The sequence below is a fragment of the Gymnoscopelus microlampas genome (genome assembly GCF_963454915.1).
Source record: "Gymnoscopelus microlampas genome assembly, chromosome: 3".
Classification (NCBI taxonomy): domain Eukaryota; kingdom Metazoa; phylum Chordata; class Actinopteri; order Myctophiformes; family Myctophidae; genus Gymnoscopelus; species Gymnoscopelus microlampas.
Window position 1 is genome coordinate 37,763,953 of NC_139940.1, and position 22,088 is coordinate 37,786,040.

General features: G+C 40.2%; 1 protein-coding gene across 1 annotated transcript; it reads right to left on the minus strand.

Moving 5' to 3' along the window:
* Positions 1-3,714: 3,714 nt before the first annotated feature.
* Positions 3,715-21,226, minus strand: wdr26a (WD repeat domain 26a; the record flags this gene model as incomplete). The annotated part of the gene is made up of 13 exons (XM_084052328.1): positions 3,715-6,479; positions 7,633-7,827; positions 12,024-12,153; positions 12,643-12,721; positions 13,294-13,439; positions 14,230-14,349; positions 14,505-14,645; positions 15,351-15,489; positions 17,463-17,619; positions 18,255-18,352; positions 19,503-19,639; positions 20,188-20,244; positions 21,116-21,226. The coding sequence occupies 13 exons, from the start codon at positions 21,224-21,226 to the stop codon at positions 6,457-6,459; spliced, it is 1,533 nt and encodes a 510-aa protein (XP_083908454.1). The 3' UTR covers positions 3,715-6,456.
* Between the last annotated feature and the right edge of the window lie 862 nt (positions 21,227-22,088).

Genomic DNA, 22,088 nt, shown 5'->3' on the forward strand with positions numbered 1-22,088 from the left:
AGTCTGCAAAGGAAAGAATCATAGGAAAGACATCAATGGGATTTGAACTCATGGCCTCTGGATCATGAATACTGCGTCTCAACCCATTGAGCTAACAGATGGCTGACAAGTACAGCCTTCCTGGTAGTTTTCACTTGATCTTCTGGAAGCCAGTCTGCAAAGGAAAGAATCATAGGAAAGACATCAATGGGATTTGAACTCATGGCCTCTGGATCATGTATACTGCGTCTCAACCCATTGAGCTAACAGTTGGATGACAAATATAGCCTTCCTGGTAGTTTTCAGTTGATCTTCTGGAAGCCAGTCTGCAAAGGAAAGAATCATAGGAAAGACATCAATGGGATTTGAACTCATGGCCTCTGGATCATGAATACTGCGTCTCAACCCATTGAGCTAACAGATGGCTGACAAGTACAGCCTTCCTGGTGCTTTGACTTGAACAACAAACAAGACAAATAACTTTAAAAAAAATGTGTTACAGCATAAATATAAATCTTTTTCATGGGGGGCCCTGACACTACATCTTTTCACATTGGGGTCCACTGCCCAAAAACATGTCAATTTGGGAGGTTGACAACAAAACGTTTCAGAACCACAGATTCCAAGGAAACAGCTGTAGGTGAATGGATAGAGTCACTGACTAGTGAGCTGCAGGTAACAGGTTCAAGCCTCAGCTACAGCAGCAAGTCAGGATGTCAAATCAAATAGGTATTATTAGGAGTGAAATGGTTGTGTTTCTTCACCCCAACTGCACATGACATCAGTTTACATGTACGTTATTTTCAGTGATGAAGACAAACCGCACAGACGTTCACTGTACTTTAGTACATTTTGTAAACTTATGACTCTGAGTAGAGTATAGCCTGACTTAAACAAACAAATAACAACTTAGTATAGTCAGATTATTTTTTACACAACTTACATTTTGTAATCAAACTACCTTGTACATTGTACTTGGTTCAAACCTTGTGTCAGGTACTGAAAAATAACCCATCGATGCGCGAGCAGTGGGCACTGGGAGGGCCGTCTCCTCCCTGTGGTTTCCAGACAATAAAGCGGAGGGGTTATAGAAAAAATTGAAACAGACAGCTGAAGGTAGACCTTCAGCTCTGCCTTCAAAAAAGCTTAAAAAATAGCAGATGTACCAGCTCGCAGCTCCGAGCTTGTAGATCTGCTATTTTTTGAATAGCCAACATTAAAATGGATGAAATGATTGTGATACTATATTAAAGGACAACTTTGTTTTTTTACAACCAATGTTTATGTTTTAGATTGTAATTAAAGTAAATAAAATATGAGTGTTAAAAAAATTAAATTTACTGCTTTCTATAGTTTTAGCAATTTTCACAATCTTTTTTACAGTGTTTTCACAGTGGGCGGGGGCATTCTGTCCGGTGGCTAAATATGTATTTTTTTAACACATTAACCCGGCGTTTTCTTTATTATTATTTACAGTAGCTCTTCTAGCCCCCAATAACTCACATCTGGCCATCTCAGACAGCCGGACCTTTTTTATTGTGTAAAAAAGGCATATTTAGCCACCGGACAGAATGCCCCCGCCCACTGTAAAAAATATCGCAAAAAATGCTAAAACTATAGAAAGCAGTAAATGAAAAAAAAATTACACTCATCATTTATTTACTTTAATTACAAGCTAAAATATAAACCTTGGTTGTAAAAAAACAAAGTTGTCCTTTAACTACTTTTCCTACCGAAACTATTTTTACTACCGAAACGAAAGTTAAATCCGAAAAAATCACTAAGTTTGGAGGCCAAAATCGCCCCCCCAAAAACCTGTTAGGAGTACGTTTCAGGCAATTTAAAGTTGATTGGTGGTACTTTGTAGTGGAGTAATTTTTTTTCACCATTGTGTCACTACCGAAACGTTTTTGTGACCCAAAAAAAAGTCACTACCAATCAACTTTAAATTGCCTGAAACGTACTCCTAACAGGTTTTTGGGGGAACAATTTTTTTTCCGTTTCGGTAGTGACACCATTGTGTCACTACCGAAACGGATTTTTTTTTTTCGAAGTCCAGAGCTTGATGAATGTTAGGGACCAAAAAAAAGTCACTACCAATCAACTTTAAATTGCCTGAAACGTACTCTTAACAGGTTTTTGGGGGAACAATTTTGGCCTCCACACTTAGTGATTTTTTCGGATTTAACTTCGTTTCGGTAGTGACACTACCGAAACGTACGCCTGAAACGTACTCCTAACAGGTTTTTGGGGGAACATTTTTTTCTTTCGTTTCGGTAGTGACACCATTGTGTCACTACCGAAACGGGAAAAAAATGACTAAGTCCAGAGCTTGATGAATGTTAGGGACAAAAAAAAAGTCACTACCAATCAACTTTAAATTGCCTGAAACGTACTCCTAACAGGTTTTTGGGGGAACAATGTTTTTTTCGTTTCGGTAGTGACACCATTGTGTCACTAACGAAACGAAAAAAAAATTACTAAGTCCAGAGCTTGATGAATGTTAGGGACCAAAAAAAAAGTCACTACCAATCAACTTTAAATTGCCTGAAACGTACTCCTAACAGGTTTTTGGGGGAACAATTTTTTTTTCGTTTCGGTAGTGACACCATTGTGTCACTACCGAAACGGGAAAAAAATTACTAAGTCCAGTGCTTGATGAATGTTAGGGACCAAAAGAAAAGTCACTACCAATCAACTTTAAATTGCCTGAAACGTACTCCTAACAGGTTTTTGGGGGAACAATTTTTTTTTCGTTTCGGTAGTGACACCATTGTGTCACTACCGAAACGGAAAAAAAATTACTAAGTCCAGAGCTTGATGAATGTTAGGGACCAAAAAAAAAGTCACTACCAATCAACTTTAAATTGCCAAAAACGTACTCCTAACAGGTTTTTGGGGGAACAATTTTTTCGTTTCGGTATAGAACAGGGGTCTTCAACAGGGGGTCCGTGATAGGATTTCGTTTTTTTACATTAACCACTTGAACCACATTCCTTTTCTGAGGGGAACATTAGCCGAAAATAGCAGATCTACAAGCTCTCAACGCCGCCTCGGACTGCAAGGCGTTGAGAGCTTGTAGATCGGCTATTTTTGGCAAAGAGGCTAGGTGTAGAGGGGAAAAAGGGCAGACTAAGTAAAAAGAAATGTTTTCTATATATATATATATATATATATATATATATATATATATATATATATATATATATATATATATAGAGATGAGATATGTATATATATATATATATATATATATATATATATATATATATATATATATATATATATATATATATATATATATATATATATATATATATATAGATAGATATATAGATATATAGATAGATATATAGATATATAGATATATAGATATATAGATATATATATATATATATATATATATATACATATCTCATATATATATATATATATATATATATATAATTCTTGAAGTGGAACGTAACATGAACACATTTTTTTAAGCGGAACGCAACTGACATAATACTGACATTACTGGCATGAGAGAGTGAGTGTGTCAGTGCACACTCCATCTCCTGGATGAACATAATATTGTCTTTCCAATTCATTACTTATGGCGGTAATTTTTGACCGGGAACACAAAGGGTGTAACAAAGTTGAATAAACCATTCAAAATTCAATTGATATGGTGTTGAGCAATTCTAAATGTTCTCATATCTAATGGGGAGGAAATCATGAGGTCTTGAGGCAATCAGATGAAAAATACAATATTTATGATTCAGGAAAGTTGTAAATCAGTCAGATTTGACCCGAACACTGCAGGAGGGTTAAGTAGAAAATTTGAATACTTCTTCCACCCTGCATTTTAATACAATACATACGAGTATACTGTACCAGTTTCCCTTTAATGTCTTTTATACAGGCCCTCTATGGCCACAATAGCCTTTTTAAGCATTATGGATTTGAATTTACATTTCTAAACACTGGTATTCGTATTTTGGGCATGTCATTATAGACAGAATGTTTCTTATTTCAGATTTCTAAATATTTCAGAAAGTGTGTTAATATTGGCTGCTTTACAATGTAGGTGATCTGCAGTTGCTCTGGATAGAATTGTCTAAATGGCTACAATGTAAATAATAAAATATTATTTGCCCTTCCATACATAACAATTTGGGGGCGAGGGACACAAGAATCAAACAATTGCCGCTTTAAAACCCTGAATGCTTTACTTAAAATATGCATACATAACACTTCTCCTACACAACAATACATAACAGTACAATCACTTTTTTTGTAATAACACATTTAAATGCAAAAGAAAAGAGAAAAAAAAGGATTCTTGCGAGCCTCGCTGCAAACAAATAGATCTATTGGCTTCTCTTTTTTTTTGCCAAGCCACCTCATAGCAAGGAGAGGGGAACACAAGAAGCCCCCAAAATACTTATAAGTAAACAAATGAAAAACAAAATAAACCTGTATAAGCAGAACCTAGAACAACACCACATCTGTGATTGCTTTTAGTGTTTGATTCATATTGTCACGTGTTGTTTTTTGTGTGTGTACATCTACTTATGTGTACCACTACTGTGAGAACTGAACTGTATGTTCTGTAACAGATTAAACATGACCTGCTGGTTTTAGCGGGATGGCCTTTGGGCAGGACCACACCTGTATATGCAGGGGAGATCTGTGACAGCAGAAATAATGTTCTGTGTGTCGAGTGTGTGTGTGTGCACAGTCTCATAATACATGCCATAAACATACAATTATACAGCACATATTATACATAAAACATCATATCAGGCAGGGTTTGTTTGCATGATTCTCCAAACAGAAACAACAATTTGTACAAGATCATAGTCCTATGATACACTTGTGTACAAATGTGTCCATTAACTGTTACATGGCAGAATAAATCCACTGAACTAAAATGAAACAAACAAACGCAGCGATAACATGGAACAAAAATCGATAAAAACAAACTTTTAAAAGACATTTTATGCCAGGATAAATCTGAATACATAAAGGAAAAACACACCAATCCTGTAAAAAAAAAAAGAATAAAAGAAAAAAATACAATTCACCAAAGACAAAACAGGAACATAACAGAATACAAATACGAGATGTGGTGAGAAGGAAAACACACTGAAGGCAAGGAGAGCATGTGGAGGTAAACCCTATATACTTTGTTGACCGGGGTCCCCCAGGAGTCTGTAATTGGTCCCCTCCTTTTTTTTTCTCCCTCTACACCAAATCTCTTTGCCCAAAAATAGCCGATGTACAGTAACAGTACAAGCTCACAAGGCGTTGCGATGGGTTGTGAGCCTGTAGATCTGCTACTTTGGCCTATTACATGCCCAGAATATGGACGCTATAGGGCTCATCATGAGGTTAATGGTGACACAACAATGGTTGACACACAAAACCAGATCAGGGTTGAGGAAACCACACTCAAAAAGGGAAATGCAGCGGTGAGGGTTTAACAGCCAAGTAAAACGGATAGAAATAACTCCTTTCAAAATTTAAACTTCTTTTCCACAACAACAGTTTTCTTATATAATCTTAGAAGGCAGCTAACCACTGAACATGCTTGAATAGGTATAGCAAGAGGACATAACACGGTATCCGCCACAGCATAAATCAAATACTATTTAGCCATGAAGCAGGTAAGTCCTATGCATTCCTATGCAACACGCCCGTCAAATAGAAGATCTCCAACCATAACCAAAAAGCTCATATTATCCGAAAAATCACACTTTATTTTTTACCTTGTAAAAAAAGAAAAAGGGGGGGGGGGGGGATAAGCTGACAAGTGTTTCCAAGATTCTCTTCGGTGGGTATTACATCCAACTAGATCAGTTCAAATTCCTTCACGTCCTTCAGTTTGCAAAAATCTTGCTCAAAAACTTTCAGGTGGTGGGGGGAAAAAAAACTTTTTTTCAGCTTCCTCAAACAAGTATAGTTGAGCGGTTTCAGAGGCAGCACTGAATAAACGAATTAAAACAACTGCGCCGCAAATACCCTCCACCAAGCACTGCCACTCGACAGCGTGTTAACTATTCAATGCACTAATAATGAGAATAAATAATATCATTGATAATAAATAATAAAAGGTGGAGGCAGGTGAGCATTGGTGGTCCTAGGAGTAGCTCTGTGAGAGACAATAGGTCCAGACACAGGTGGAGGTGCAACATCATACGTCAAGATACTGCAAGCTACACAGCTAGGAGGTGCCACAGGTCCCAAGGGTGTCTGTCTGCTGGTTGGCCGTGGTTCCATTCAAGTGATTTTTTTTTGTTTTGTTGTCTGATATCTTGGTTTGACATCTTGGCCCCCAGCCAAATTAGCACCAACTGGCCCAACCTCCTGGAAGCAGCTCTCAAAACTGAAAAAGTTGTCTTTGCTTCATTCATTCCAGAGTCTAATAAGAGTCTCAATTCTCTTTTTTTTACTTGAGAAGTGCAGAGTGCCCTCGTGCTCCCGAGGTCACCATCAGCTGTCCATGCTGCAACATTCTGGAGGGCAGAGAAAGATTTTAGTTCCTTTATTAGAAGGATAAACCCCTTGAGATGCATCATCTCATTTTCGAGGGAGTCCTTAGCACAAATGAACAAGGCGTACAATACACAAACAATACAACAAGATACATACATCCATGCAGACAGACAAGACAAGAGCTCTCCCAAAGCTAGCCGCTCCCACCCCACCGGTTCAACCCATAGGAAGCCAAATTCATATGGAGACATACCCATTAACACAAGAAAACCATAATAAAGTATGAACCGGTACAGCCTTGCACATGCAGTAACATGCAGCAACATGCTCAAGCAAAGCAGGGTACAAACATTAACATTGTGATACAACAGTATATACATGCAGATGCACCTTAGAAAATGGATATCAATACATTAGATACAGGTTTGTAATAACAATAGTCAGGAAGTGTTAGGAAGTGAGTGAAAATAGATAATTCAAACACATTAAGGGAGGTGATTGATCTAAGTGAGCTTGGTAGAGCAAGTACAAACTTTTCTTTACATTTACTCAAGTAGTGTACTTAAGTACAATTTTGACTTCATTGGAGTACTTCCAATTTTCAATACTTTTACATTTTTCACTACATCTCAAAGGCAAACATTGTACTTTTACTCCACTACAATTATTTGAAAATGTCAATTACTAGTTACTTTGTAGATTTTGATTATTATTACAAAACCACTTCAGACCTATATACTACTTACTTTGGCAACTTGAAAATAGCCGATCTACAAGCCCACAACGCGTCACAAAGCGATGTGTTGTAGCGACATGTTGTGAGCTTGTAGATCTGCTATTTTCAAAGGATTTCTATACATGTTATACATTTGAAAACTGGTGAAATGGGACATTCTGCATAATGAGAACTTTTACTTTTGGTACTTTAAGTACATTCTGATTCGTCAATACCTTTGTACTTTTACTCAAGTCAATTCTGAATACCGAACTTGTACTTTTAACAGACCATTTCTACAATAGGGTATTGATGCTTTTACTTAAGTAAAAAAATGTGAGTACTTCTTCCATCACTGAATTAACGGAACACACTACGTAATGAAGGCTGTTCGCTAACAGCTTAAAGAGCTCTTGCGGGCCGAATCACACACACAGTAATTTGTTGTCAATCAATACCATTTAGTCCCTCGGCGTCCTGGACGTCCAGGAACGGGGCGGGCCCCCAGATGCGGACGGTTCCGTCGTCTGAAGCACTGGCCAGCAGACCGGGCAGCACAGGGTTCCAGCTCACGCAGTTGACCGTGCGGGTGTGTCCCGTCAGCTCTGCGATGGGCAGCTCACTGCGCCTGTGCCAGATGTAAACTTTGTGATCTGTAGGAGGAGGGGTGAGATAATACCGTTAAAGCAAAATAAAATCTCACGGCTGAAACATTTTGTATGGCCAAGTCCTATTATGCGATTAGTGAAATGGTGTGACAGGAGCTCCCCACACTAGCGCTGTTTCAATGTTTCAACAATTAAACCATTCTACAAAATGTTTTCTAAATCCTAACAGTTTAAAAAAAAAAAAAACTATGTTGCTGTCAATGATTCTCAAACTTTTTCATGTCAAGGACCCCCAAAATGATATGCATTTGACCACGGACCCCCCCATCTCAAAATATTTTGTTCCAGGGACCCCCAAGAAGCAAAGATTTGAGTTACAATTATTCGCTTTAATAAAATATATATTCAAAGATTTGCACAAATTTAACCGATTTTTCTAAAATAGCAGATCTAGATGCGTTCCCGGTTCTCTTTTTGATTTCAAGGACCGCCATAGCTCTCATGTGTCTTTTCGGCAACAAGGACTAAGTGTACCGTGAAACGTATTTCACAGGGTTCTGGATTTGTTTCCATTACGCTACAGCTCGGTTTCAGATTTAGGTTCTCAAAGCGTAATTATTTTCTAAAATAATAAGTGAAAAACAGCTGATCTACAAGCTCACAATGTTGTTCACAAAGTTATGAGCTTGTGGATCAGCTATTTTCACTTTTTGATTTGTTTTTTATTTTGATGACGTACCTCTCCCTTCAGGTGTGATTCTGGTTATGTTGGAAACGTAAAGAAAAAAACAATCCCAGAAGTTTAAGATTCTGGGTTACGAAATGGGCCATCAGAGTTACAGACCTGTAACAGGGTCTATTTGGTCAAGGAACCCTGAGGGTCCCTGGACCCCACTGTTGTAGATGGTATCATAGCATGTCATTATGCAGTTAACCCCAATACAAATGTGTTATCTAACCATAATATTTTAACATTACCGTTTCTTTGGTGAAATTGTTTTAGAATATTTAGATATTACAGTTTATTACAGTTTAAATTTTTTAAACTAAATAACTTTGAAGACTTGCTAAATACTTAGAAAGTCTTAGAAATCTACACTTGATGTGTGATTTTAAAAAGAGAAGGTACTCTTCCTGGGTCACTATTGATAACAGTGATCTTACAGTGATCGTATCGCCACGGAAACAGTTAGAAACACTTTAATATTGGCTACGAATGGACATCCCTCTCCACTGAAGAAAGGTCTACCTAAAAGCCAATTTGACAGACTTTAGTCGATTTTGTTATTCAAAAGATGATTATATAGAAAAGTCTGTTAATATTAAATCCAGGTTGCTCCAATGGGGCTACCCTAGTGAGTGGATACAGCACGCTTTTCATACAAATCTGATCTACTGGCAGAAAAAAGGAAAAAAAAGTTCTTGTCTCCAGAATCAACAATATTATTTCCCTCACTTAAGGTCAGTATTTAAAGGTAGGGTAAGTGATTTATTTTGGTTAAAATAAGTGTTAAATGGCTCTATATTGTGATAGTACTCATTGCTATATAGAGTGTGTGTTCAGTGAAAGGAGTCTCGCATGTCTCTCCAGCTCTTTATTAAACAGAAAATGCATTTTCAGTCCTCTCTCCTGATTGGCTTAAAATTTGTCACCGACCTGAAAATGTATTCTGTTTACTAAAGAGCTGGAGAGACCCCTGTGACCGAACAAGCACTCTGTAGCAATGATTACTATCAGAATATTTTAACAAAAAAACAAAACATTACAAAAAAATATCACTTTGCCTACCTTTAAGCACATGAATCCTAGCAACCGTAATTCTACTGTTAACATTCATTAAAATCATTGCCCATCTACTAGCTCACAATGAAGCTTTTAGATGGGCTATTTTCTGCAAAGAAATTTGGTGTAGAGAGGAGAAAAAAGGAGCGGACCACTTATAGAGCCCTGGGGGACGCTACGCCAGTTAACAGAGTATAGGGTTTAACCGGTTAAGAAACATTTGTACCTTTTACAGATAGACCCTGAACTTTCACACACTTTTAAAGCTGCTCCACTCGCTCTTCATTAACAAACAAGGTGGGAATTTGACAGATGTATTGGTTCAAGTGTCAGATGCAACCCACTCAGACACTCCTTGCCCTACTTCCAAATGGCAACTTGTTGGACGTTGCGCTCACTGCCACAACACCATTAGAACTACTGTTGTTACCATCATTTAACTGGTAAGAAGATTCCCTATTAAGAGTAACTTTTCATGGCCCGGACGGCTGGGCTTTGCTAGGTGTCACTCCCCATCTCTCTCCCCAATATCTGTAAGAATACAGTATACTATCTAATAAAGAAAAAAAAGTTACTTTTCACATATCGATAACCTCTTATCTCCACATTTCGGCTTTTTGTTTTTTTCCGTAAATTATCGCCCTACTTGATCATACTACAGTACAGTGTCACACTAAGGTATCAAAAGTAGCAGATCCGCAAGCTCGAAACGCTGTGCGAAGCGACGCATTTCACAGCTCTTTTTTTTTTTATGCCTTTATTTGGACAGGACAGTAGGCTGACAGGAAATGGGGAGAGAGATGGGGGGGAGACATACAGCAAAGGTCGTCGGGAACGGGAGTCGAACCCGCAACACGCTGTCATGCTGGATTACCAGCTTATGTGGTATGCACCTGGACCGCTAGGCCAGCGGACGCCCCTTCACAGCTCTTTTTTAACACATTTCCTGCCATTGACGGAGATCTCCGTCATTTCAAATCGTTGACCGCCATTGTAGATCGCAGTCATTTCAAAACATGTATTTCTTTGAAAATTCCACAAGAGGGCGCTCTAACACAACTTAGTAATGCTCCTAGGACCCTGAAAGAAGGAATGGAGGGATGTGACATCATTCATCCCAAAAAATGACACTCCGGTCCACTTTTTTATGAGTTTTAGAAAAACGGAAGTGAGCAGAGTGGACACAGTTACTTCGTTTGAAAGAGACGTTTATTTTCTTACGTAAAGGGAGTATAAATGGGCCTTCAGTGTTGATTTGCTTGCCTGCTATGATTGTGCTAATTGATTTGCTTGGCTCCATGACTGGACACTGTTCTCCTGTTCTACCTTGTTTGTTCAGATGGCTGACGAAGGTCAGTTGAGTGAAACGTATCAATACAATTTTATGTAAGTGAAGACAGTGTGCAAGACAAGGCTAATCACTTTTAACATAATGCACTTAATCAAATGAACTGGGTGTATGTTTAGATGTACCAGTTAGCAAGCATTGACAATACAATTGATCACTCTGTGCTTGCTCTGTAGTGTCCTTAAATCAACCGGACTCATTATTAATTTAATTATTTGCAGCCGTTTGACTGCATTACGGAAATCTTTCCACTTTAGTAGCAGTGAAAGAATTGATTACTAGGGTTAGGGTACAATAAATAATACCCGACAAAATCATGGCCAAGCTCAGGAGTGTATAATAATAACTATATAGAACTTATAGTTATATATGTGCATCAGTTGATGTTTTATTGACTGAAAACTCTGGGAGTGGGAGTACCAGTGACAAACAGGAAAAGACTGGGTGGCAGAGAGACAGAGGAGGGCCGGATTGACGGCGACCCGGGATGGAGAGGGTTGAGTTGAGAGCCCAAACCACATCTTCCGTGAGGAAGAAGTTTTTGCTACAGGCTGCGGTGAAACCTGCAGGGAGGGTTAAATCCATCAAGGCAGAGTGAGATGTTTGTGCCCAGCAGCAACGACGACGACGCAACGCACAGAAAAGCCTCTACTTCTGGTCAGACGAGGGAGGAGCCAGGCCTAGTGCCTAGAGCCAACACCAGCTGCAAAATCTAAATTAACCTGGCCTGGCATCGGCCGGACTGATAGCGCAGATTCACGTATTCCATTCACACATGCCATGTGTGAGTGGATCCGTGTTGTTGGTCTGGCTAATGCCAGGCTAACCCTAACCCCCAATTAGCACTGTCTCTAACTACCCCCAAGAAACAGTGGGGGCAGTAGCATGCCACTTGGACACAGGCCGGCGTCTGATCAGCCTCGGTCGGGTCACCTGGAGGAGGGTGTCTGTTGCAAGACCCGGAACACACAGAGACACCAGGTAACAACACTGATGATGTGTCCAAGTGCATCAGTTGATGTTTTATTGACTGATGTAGCAATGAGTGACAGCAATGAGTAAAAGTCTAACTATGTGGTTAATAGAAAGCTCCCCATGCAGAGGCCTTGCCTTCACTCCCGCTGGCGATGAAGTCTTCATTGTGTCCTCCAAAGCAGGAGTGGATGGTGTAGAAGCCCTGTGTCACTCCCTGATACTTCCTCACCAGCACACGGTCCTGCAGATCCCACAAGTGCACTCCCTAAAAGCAGCAAACAAGACAATGGTTTAGCCAGCTCCACACTGATGTTAGGGGCGTGTCCACCAAGGCGTCCCCCCCCCCCCCTGAGCGCAGCCTATGTTTTGGATTGTTTCCAAAGGGAGCGCTGTGTATTTACACTATGATGGAAACACCAGCAGTGTCCATACTGTGCTGCGCGTTCATGTGTGGCATTTTTATGTGGTCGCCGAGAGTTTAAATATTTTCAACTCTAGGGCGTTTGGCTGAGAGCATCTTGCATTCTCACCTGGGAAAAGAAATCTTTGATGGACATGTAGCATTACTGCATTACTGTGTTATGTGAACAATTGACTGGAATGCACAACCAGACGAAATGATCGCATACATACATACCGTTTGGTACAGTATGTCCATACATAAGTGATTCTCAAACTTTTTAATTTCACGGACCCCAAGTTTGAGAACCAGTGCCATACGTGATAGACGTAAACCCCATACAAGCTTGCTCACCTGAGTAGCGACATTCAGCAGAGCCAACCTTCCGTTCTTTGAGACGGTGAAAGACATAATGGGATGGTCCTCCTGCACTCTGTATCGGCACAACACACAGTATGAAAACATGAAGACGCACATGCTTGTGCTTAATACTGCTGATCTGGATAGGGTCATCGTTAGAACCAGACCGATATATTAGCCATTATTTGACTTTTTTTACAACATCAGTATTGGCAATTATGAAGCCAGTGTGTCCCGATTTCTAACCACTTTCACCTGTCATTATAGGCAAAGGTTTTTAAAAGATGTGAAATGTTTTCAAAAATAGCACATCTACAACCTCACAATGTGTATCGAAGTGTTGTGAGCTTGTAGATTGGCTATTTGTGGGGAAAAAACATTTATATATTTAAAAGTTCAGTTTGTGTTAATATTTTTTATCCATGAAAAGGTTATTTGTGTTTATTTTCATTTATTTGCTAGTAAGTGAAATATTGTCAATTAGAAACTAAAAATGTAGCACTTGACAAAATGTTGGTCAAACCGTCAGTAATCGATGATCTAGGACACCGGTGATCAGCACCGGTATCAGCATCGGTCACGCTCTAATCATAATCACACGATCATATTTATCGTTGGTTGCGGCGGCCGTGCGATTTGCCTCACATGTTTCTGTCAGTGAGGTCCTCAAAGTTGTAGCCACGGATCCTCTGGTGTGTGTCTGACGCCAGCACGGTCCTGGCATCATTCAGACACCACAGACACTGGACGCGCACTCCCTCCCACGAGTCCAGCAGGTTGCCGTCCAAGTCCTGGGCAGCAGGACAAAAACAAAACAAACACGAAAATCACTCAAAACACATTAATAAGCAGTTTGAATCATCATATGTCCGAAACTGTTTTCAGGGTTCAAAAGTAGCAGATCCACAAGCTTGAAAGCTTTTGAGCTTGTGGATCTGCTACTTTTGATGCTTTTGTGTGATGCAGTAGTATGATCAAGTAGGACGTTAATTTACGAAAAAACACAAAAAGTTAAAATATGGACATATGAGGTTTCTGGCTGACAGCAACGATATAAGAATAAAAAGAAAAGAAACGCTGGCACACTGAGGACTCCAATATGACAGATGCTTTATTGCAGTCAAAGGCTGGGACGTTTCGAGCTAAAAGCTCTTCCTCAGATAATAAAGCATCTGTCATATTGGAGCCCTCAGTGTGCATGGATTAAAGCTAAATTAAATCTTACGACTGAACATTTTTGTATGAGTAAGTCTATATACATACGATTTGTGAAACAGTGTAAAAGGAGTCTTGCTTAGCTTTCTACGTTCATTTTCTTTTTATTCTTGTACTGATCGCCGCTCAGCACCTCTCACCTAACTTTGGGTTTGGTATCATCTGTGCATGTCGTTTTTCCTTTTTCATGAATCATCATACAAGTCATCATAAAGTATCAGTCAGATATCACTACCAAAATAGAGATAGGTAATATTACATTAATATACACAGAACAAATACACTATTATGAGCTTTATGTATACGCACACCACCACACTATCCGGGCCAGCAACCCTCTCAGAGCTGTTCAAACAGACTACTCACACACTGGTAGAATTGGCCTCTCTGGCCACCCGTGACAAAGCGCTTGCCATCTGGGTTCCAGGCCACGCTGGTCAGGCTGTCCTCGTGAGACTGGCTCATCTTTGTCCGCAACTCCCCCGTCTGGGTCGGCAGAGACAAGAGACGCAGGGGGAGGGAGATGAAACCAGAGCGCAATTTACATCCTTGTTGCAAGCAGCAAAGTGGCTATTAGTTTCAATCCACTGTCAGAATCTGGGCTAGTATGCATGTCCTGTGTTGGCTATAGGGTTACCTACCTGCACATTCCACAGCCACAGCTCGGAGCAGTCGTCAGGGCCGCAAGCAATCAGATACGCGTCATCCGGGCTCCATGCCAGGTATGAAACACCGTAGGCGTGACCCTCCAGAGTCTTCATCAGCTTCAGCTGGTGGGTTTCCTGTCAGTCAATGGGAAAAAAACAGTGAGTGAATCAGGTCTTGTCATATGCTTTACTTTGACACTCTGGCACTTATTAACATTGATATCGTCTGTCGGGGTGGAAAACCTCTTATGTCCAAAACTGTTACTCTTCAGGATGGATTCAAATTCAAAAGCAGCTCAAGTAGCAGATCTACAAGCTCAAAACGCATTGTTTCGCGCTGCGCTTCGAGCTTGTGGATCTCCCTACTTTTGATGCTTTCGTGTGACGCTGTAGTATGATAGGGCAGTGGTTCTCAAACTTTTCCTGCCAAATTATATGTATTTGGCCGCGGGCCCCCCATCTCAAAATATGTTGTTCCAAGGACCCCCAGAAGCAAAGATTTGAGTTGAACAAAAATATACAATGCACACATTTATCACGATAAAAAAAAAATAGCAGATCTACAAGCTCGTAGTGCAGCACTCTGTGCCATGTTATGTATAAAATATGGTTAAAGTTGTTAAAAAATGTTGTGAGTGACGTTGTATTAACACATTTTGCTGGGGACCCCCTGGTACCCCCCCAAGGACCACACTTGAACCAATTCATTCATTCATTTACGAAAAAACTCAAAAAGTTAGAATATGGAGATAGGAGGTTTCTGCCCCGACAGCAACGACATCTATACTGATATTTACTACTTTGAGTCATAACTCATCGTAATGAAAGAGAGTTGCTAACCGTGTCAACGTGCCAAATGATGACTGTGGTGTCTTTGGATCCCGTTGCCAGCTTGGTGCCATCGTTGGAGAACTTGCAGAACCACACCTCGTTGCAGTGCTCGGTGAGGATCTGCTGGGTGTAGCAGGGGAACTGTTTCCTGCAGATAAGACTGAAAAACGTGAGAGGGGGGTGGGGGGCAATCCAGGCAACGTTTCTGCTTTGTCATTCATGCAGCCCACACTGAAACAACCTTGTGAAGTGCAGCGATCAAAGTAGTTAAAATAGATGTTACAGTACAGAGCAGCAGGAGGCTCGCAGCTGGTGGGGGGGGGGGATAATTGTCAAGAAAGGGCAAGGACATTGGAGGTAAAGAAGAGACGGGTCGGGAACGTGATGACAGCACACACAACCAAATATGGACAGATTGTAAAGGAAGCCAAGAGAACAGAGAGAGAGGGGAGGGTGGGGGGTATCAGGGACTTACCAATTCAATCCGGGAACACATTTCTGTCATTTTAGATTTCTATCTGCTATTAAAAAATAGCAGATAGACTAGCGTGTAGATCTGCTATTTCTGGGGGGGGGGGGAATAGTGAAAATGTGTGCACATTTTTTAATATATATTTTTTTAAACATTTGCAACTCAAACTTTGCTTCTGGGGGGTCCCTGGAACCAAATATTTTACAAATGTTCGCTTTAAAAAATATATATTCAAAGATTTTCACAAATTTTCACAAATAGCAGATCTAAATTTTTCTGAAAAATGTTGCATGGCCAAGTCCTGATGTGCGATGTGTGAAAGTAGCCCCCCCCCCCCACACACACACACACATTAGCGCTCTGTTTCCTAAACAATTAACACAATATTGAAAATGATGTTTTAGTCATATTGTGCCTGCTGTTCTACATACTGCATAACAGGTGAAGAAATCACAGATTGAGGCTTTAACCTTTGCTTTCATGGAATAGCTGAGACCATTAGGCTTCTGAACATATTGTTTGACCACTGCAAGTGGTCTAATCTTAAAATAATAACTGAAAATAGCCTATCTACAAGCTTTCAATGCGTCGCACTGGCATTGAGAGCTTGCAGATCGGCTATTTTTGGTGCATGACATGCTTCCATTAGAAGACACACTGGCTTCTATGGAATCCAAATCACTGAAATTAGTCTTGGCGACTGAGAATTTTAATCCATTAAGACCGGGAACGCATCTGTGTCATTTTAAGATTTGTTTAGCTATTCAAAAATAGCAGATCTACAAGCTCATAGCGCGGCACAAAGTGCTGCGCTATGAGCTCGAAGAAAAGTTGGGCAAATCTTTGAATATATATTTTTGAAAGAAAACATTTTAACTCAAATCTTTGTTTCTAAAAATGTTTTCTAAATCGTAACAGTATAAATGATATGTATTTGCCCGTGGACCCGAATCTCAAAATATGTTGTTCCAGGGACCCCCAGAAGCACAGATCGGATTAATATTTTTTGCATGCACTTATGAGCTTGTATTTCTGCTATTTTTGAAAAGCCAAAGAAATCTTAAAATGACAGATGCGTTCCGGTCTTAACTCATTGACTGCCATTGACGAGTGCACTCGTCAACTGGCCCGAGGCTCACAGTGCCATCGATGAATTGACGAGTGTGTGGTGTTTGCAATGGTTTATGCTAGAGGGCGCTGTTCGCCAACCTATGAGTGATCCTATGACTTCTGGAGAATAGTAGACCCGGATATGATGTGATCACAACAAACCCAGCCTCGTACGATCTAAATCTGATTATACATGGTTATGAGCAGATTATAATGCCTTGTAAGTATGTTCATGATGCGTTATTCACATAGGATGCATAACAAGTGCTACCACAATTTTCTCAGCTTTCTGTTGCTTTTTGGCGAAAACAAGCCACTTGTCAACTGCCCACAACTATGGATTGAATTATTGCGGCGACACAAGCAATCGGCGGGTGGATCTTTGTGAAGAAAAATATTCTATGATTTTTCAATGGTTAGTGAAATGGCTGCCCTTGCTATCTATGATCTATGGATTGCAAGGGCAGCCATAGATGATGTTTAACTCTGGCAGTCAATGAGTTAATGGATTAATCCATGGGGAACGAGTGAGTCTTTACCTGCTGCAGGCGTGGTCCAACAGGAGAGACACAGAGTCCAGGCCGCTGTCCAGCTTGGTGTTGTGGTAGAGGCAGCGCTCTCGCTGGAGCTCCACCGCCTGTCTCAGTAGAGTCTGTAGCCTGCGAGGCGGCAGCATCACGGACGGGGGCAGGTATGCTGGACAGACAAGAGAAGGGTCACATTCAGACTGTTATTCTGTGTGATTGAAACAGACTGACAGTAATTTGTAATAAAATCACACCCTGTGTGAAGGAAGCGGTGCCTTTGGGGCGGGGCTTAACTCATTTCAGTTCGTCCCTATTGGTGGTCTGAGTCCACTTACCAAATTTGTACTTGGTAGCATGCTGCAAACTGGAATGGTGGCTGTTTAAAGGCCAGCCAATGGGCAGACAGAGGGGGCGGGGCTTAAGTAATTACAGTTTGTCCCTATTGGTGGTTTTAGTCCATGTGGCATTTCAGAGTCAGGGAATTAGGGCTTTTGGTCCCCTACACCTACAAGAGACAGCATTACTCCTTACTTTAAGACATTTGAACGCAAAAAAAAAGACTTTCTTTTACTTTCTTAGTCTCTTTAAGTCCTGTATAAGGCCTTATTTGGACATAAATCAATTTAATTACTTTTTGATTATTTAATACTAGCGTGGACACCATGTGATTCATTGTAACTACTATTATTAAATCAATATGTTTGTCTGGGTTATCTACAAATGCACACACAGTCAAAGCACTATCAAAGCACATAGAATTGCATGAAAATAAGAGCTTTACTCTGTATATAAAACTATACTCACTTTGTAACTTGTCTAGGAGCTTGGTACGGGACACAGTGCCTTTGCCTTCCCATTCTGCTTTGGCTCGCAGGTCCTCTGCATGGCTGCACATCAGGTACCTTCCAAGGAGATGACATCATCTTTAGTCACCAACACTGTCTAACAGCAGCACAGACCTACAGCTACTGTATAACAAACAACACTGGCCAGCTCAGAGGTCAGTCAAGGTCTTTGTTGACATTACACAACCGCATGTAGGCCTATAGGCTATAGCAGTGGTTCTCAACCTTTTAAGGCCGCGACCCCCTAAAACAATCATATTCGAACTGGGGACCCCCCCAAAATAATCATATTTGAACTGGGGACCCCCCAAAATAATCATATTTGAACAGGCAACCCCCTACCCTGACAAGCACTTGGAAGTGTAGGAGTTGAGGCATTACATTTAGTTTGACTCAGTTCCACAGATAAATATTGTGAAAATAGCTGATCTACAAGCTCACAATTGTGAGCTGATGAGCTATTTTTTTATTTTTTTTTGCCTCTTTCTTATATTATTTGACAATTTGGCCAGTTTGTATAGTATAGCTTGTTGATTACTTTTGATGCAATAATGGTTTTAAAAGGTCTTAAAGGTCCTTAAATTGTCACTTTACTGACATCTGGGGACCCCCCGAAATCATGTGGGGACCCCCCTGGGGGTCCTGACTAACAGGTTGAGAACCAATGGGCTATAGCAGCGATTCCCAATAACCTTGCAATACCCTCGTTGGGCCACGAGGGTATTGCAAATAAAGTGGGCCAACAAATCATTGGCAAAACACTAAGATTGTATTGATAATATAACAAAAAAAAGTCAAAATAAACAAATAGGTCTCATTGTGATACCGAATACCGAGCGCTTAAAACGGTCAGATGGGCAGGCCGTGAGCGCTTTAACATTTTTGAAGTGGGATCTCATCCAGAAAAGATGGGAACCACTGTGCAATAGCATATCAGAAAAATATATGTCCTTAAATAAATCTATCAATATAGAAATGTATTGCAATGGTAATTCAACAAACGAACAGTGGTAAAGTCCAGATAAAACAGCATGTTTGAGAGTATCATGACAGATTTCCAAGTGAAACGGGGAAGGCATGTCATAACATTGGTGGAATTTGATTTCAATGCTGAAAAAGTGGGTGTATCATAACTAACATGGAGAATAGCAGCCATTTTCATGTCAACTTTAAAGACTTTGCATCAGGTCGAGGGTTTGCAGTTTACCCGCTCAGGATGTGGATGCGCTCTGTGTTGTACTTGAGAGGAGTGAGTTCAGCTCTGAGGACCTGCAGAGCTTCCAGGACCTTGCCGTCCTCCAGGTACTCCAGGTACTTCTGCTGCAGCAGCAGGAACTTCATACGCTCCAGTGAGTTAAAAGTGGAGAAATGCAAGATATGACAAAATGTCAATTCAAACATGGAAGCTGTCATGATATCAACAGCTGAGTGTGTAAAGGTGAGAGAGTGTGTGTGTGTGTGTGTGTGTGTGTGTGTGTGTGTGTGTGTGTGTGTGTGTGTGTGTGTGTGTGTGTGTGTGTGTGTGTGTAAACTTGGAATGCCCAAAAAAAAAGCAGCTAAACGGCTTGCAAAATTCTGTGCAATCTCTTCTACAATCGGTAGCCGCCAAATATGGCGAAGGCGCCGTTGCTTGCACCCCTGAAGGGTGTGTGGGTATTTGTACCCCTGAAGGGTGTGTACTGTGTGGGTATTTGTCCATGATTTGCTGACTGTACATTTTTACAGCACCTTGTAATATGTGTGTCCTTGTATTGTATCTCTTATGTGGACATAAATAAATTATTAAATGTGTGCGTGTGCGTGTGTGTGCGTGCGCGCGTGTGTGTGTGTGTGTGTGTGTGTGTGTGTGTGTGTGTGTGTGTGTGTGTGTGTGTGTGTGTCCTTCCACTTACCACGATGGCGCTTGGTGAATGCATCAATGCTTTCAGCTCATTCAGGTCACTCTCAGCCTAAATGGAAAGAAACAAGAAGTTCTTTAATTAAAATAAATTAAGGCAGGTTACACTGTTAATTAACCTATAAATAGCTTGAAGCAGAGTCAGTGACAGAGATTGGGAGCACAGTGAATTATACATAAACTAAAAGTGTTTTTGTAACATGAAACCCATATGCCCCCTCTCTACCCCTCTCTCGGTAGGCCTAAATGTAGTGCCTGGGATTTATAGACGTAGAATAGGGCAAAAGTTTGTGTGTGTAACTGTTGGAAAGTAACTAAGTGCATGTATTTAAGTACTATACTTAAGTTTAAAAAAAAAGTTTTTACTTTACTGAAGTATTTCCAATTTTCAATACTTTTACTCCACTACATCTCAGAGGCAAATATTGTACTTTTACTCCATTACAATTATTTGACCATTTTAGCTACTAATTACTTTGTAGTTTTAGATTATCTTTACAAATCATACATTAACCACTTCAGCTCTATTTAAACTTAGGTTATTTGAAAATAGCCAATCGACAAGCTCACAACGCGTCGCGATGCAACACGTTGTGTTCTTGTAGATCGGCTATTTTCAAAAGATTTTTATCAATTTTAAAACTCACAAAATGGGACATTCTGCATAGCGAGTACTTTTACTTTTGGTACTTAAAGTACATTTTGATGCCAATACTTTTGTACTTTTACTCAAGTAAATTGTGAACACCAGACTTTGACTTGTAAGAGAGTATTTCTACAGTATTTCTGTATTGATACTTTTACTTAAGTTAAAAATATGAGTACTTCTTCCACCTGTGTGTGTGTGTGTGTGTGTGTGTGTGTGTGTGTGTGTGTGTGTGTGTGTGTGTGTGTGTGTGTGTGTGTGTGTGTGTTGAAATAACCTTGTCCCACTCTCCCTCCATGACATGATTCCGGAACTTGGTGGCCGAAGGATGCTCCAGTCGGCAGCCGGACTCCTGCATCAACAGGTCCACCGTCTGGCTGTAGGACATTATGAACAAAACAGTGTTTCTCAACCTGTGGGAGACCGTACGGATACTGCATGTGGCCCCCAAATAATTGGCAAAACACTATCATTAAAACCCATTAAGTCCTGAGGCCGATTCTATAAAATGCCTTATAAATCAGTAGTTCTCAAACCTTTTTGTAATTCAAAGATTATTCAACATTTTTCAAACATTTTCAAGATTTGTATTTATGTACAAGCTTGCAGCTTACAAGCTTGTAGATCTGCTATTTTTGAATAGCCAACATATAAAATCTAAAATGACACAGAAGCTTTGGATAATATAACATTAATTAAGAACGTTTTTGAGATCTTCAAATGGGCCCTGATCCAGAAAGGGTTGAGAAATACTGGAGTAAAACATTGATTTTACATGATCCGTGAAAGCCTCAGGGCTCGTGATCAATTTATGATACTTTGACTGGAATTAGAAGAGCTCTGGTGTCATCATTTCTCATGAATCATGGGCATGGCTCACATCAAAGTCTCAGTGCTCATGATCAATTCATGACACTTTGATTGGAATTACAACTGGTGTATTATTATTTCATGAATCATGGCTCAAGTCTTCGAAAACAGATCAATAACGTGACTGTGTGTCAGTTATCTGCCAAGTAGGCCCTTTTACTAGCCTTGGAAGTCTTGCATCAAGGCTAGCCCTTTAACAAAGATTTAACATAAACAAGCTACTTTTCAACACTGTTGCGACTGAGCTCTAAATTTAATATGATCCCCCAGACTATGCTAAATACCACAGTCTATGATCGTGAACAAAGACAGTACAGTCTCTGGACACCAGGTTCTAACACAATGGCGTCTATTTACGTTTTGTACGAGAGAGACATGTC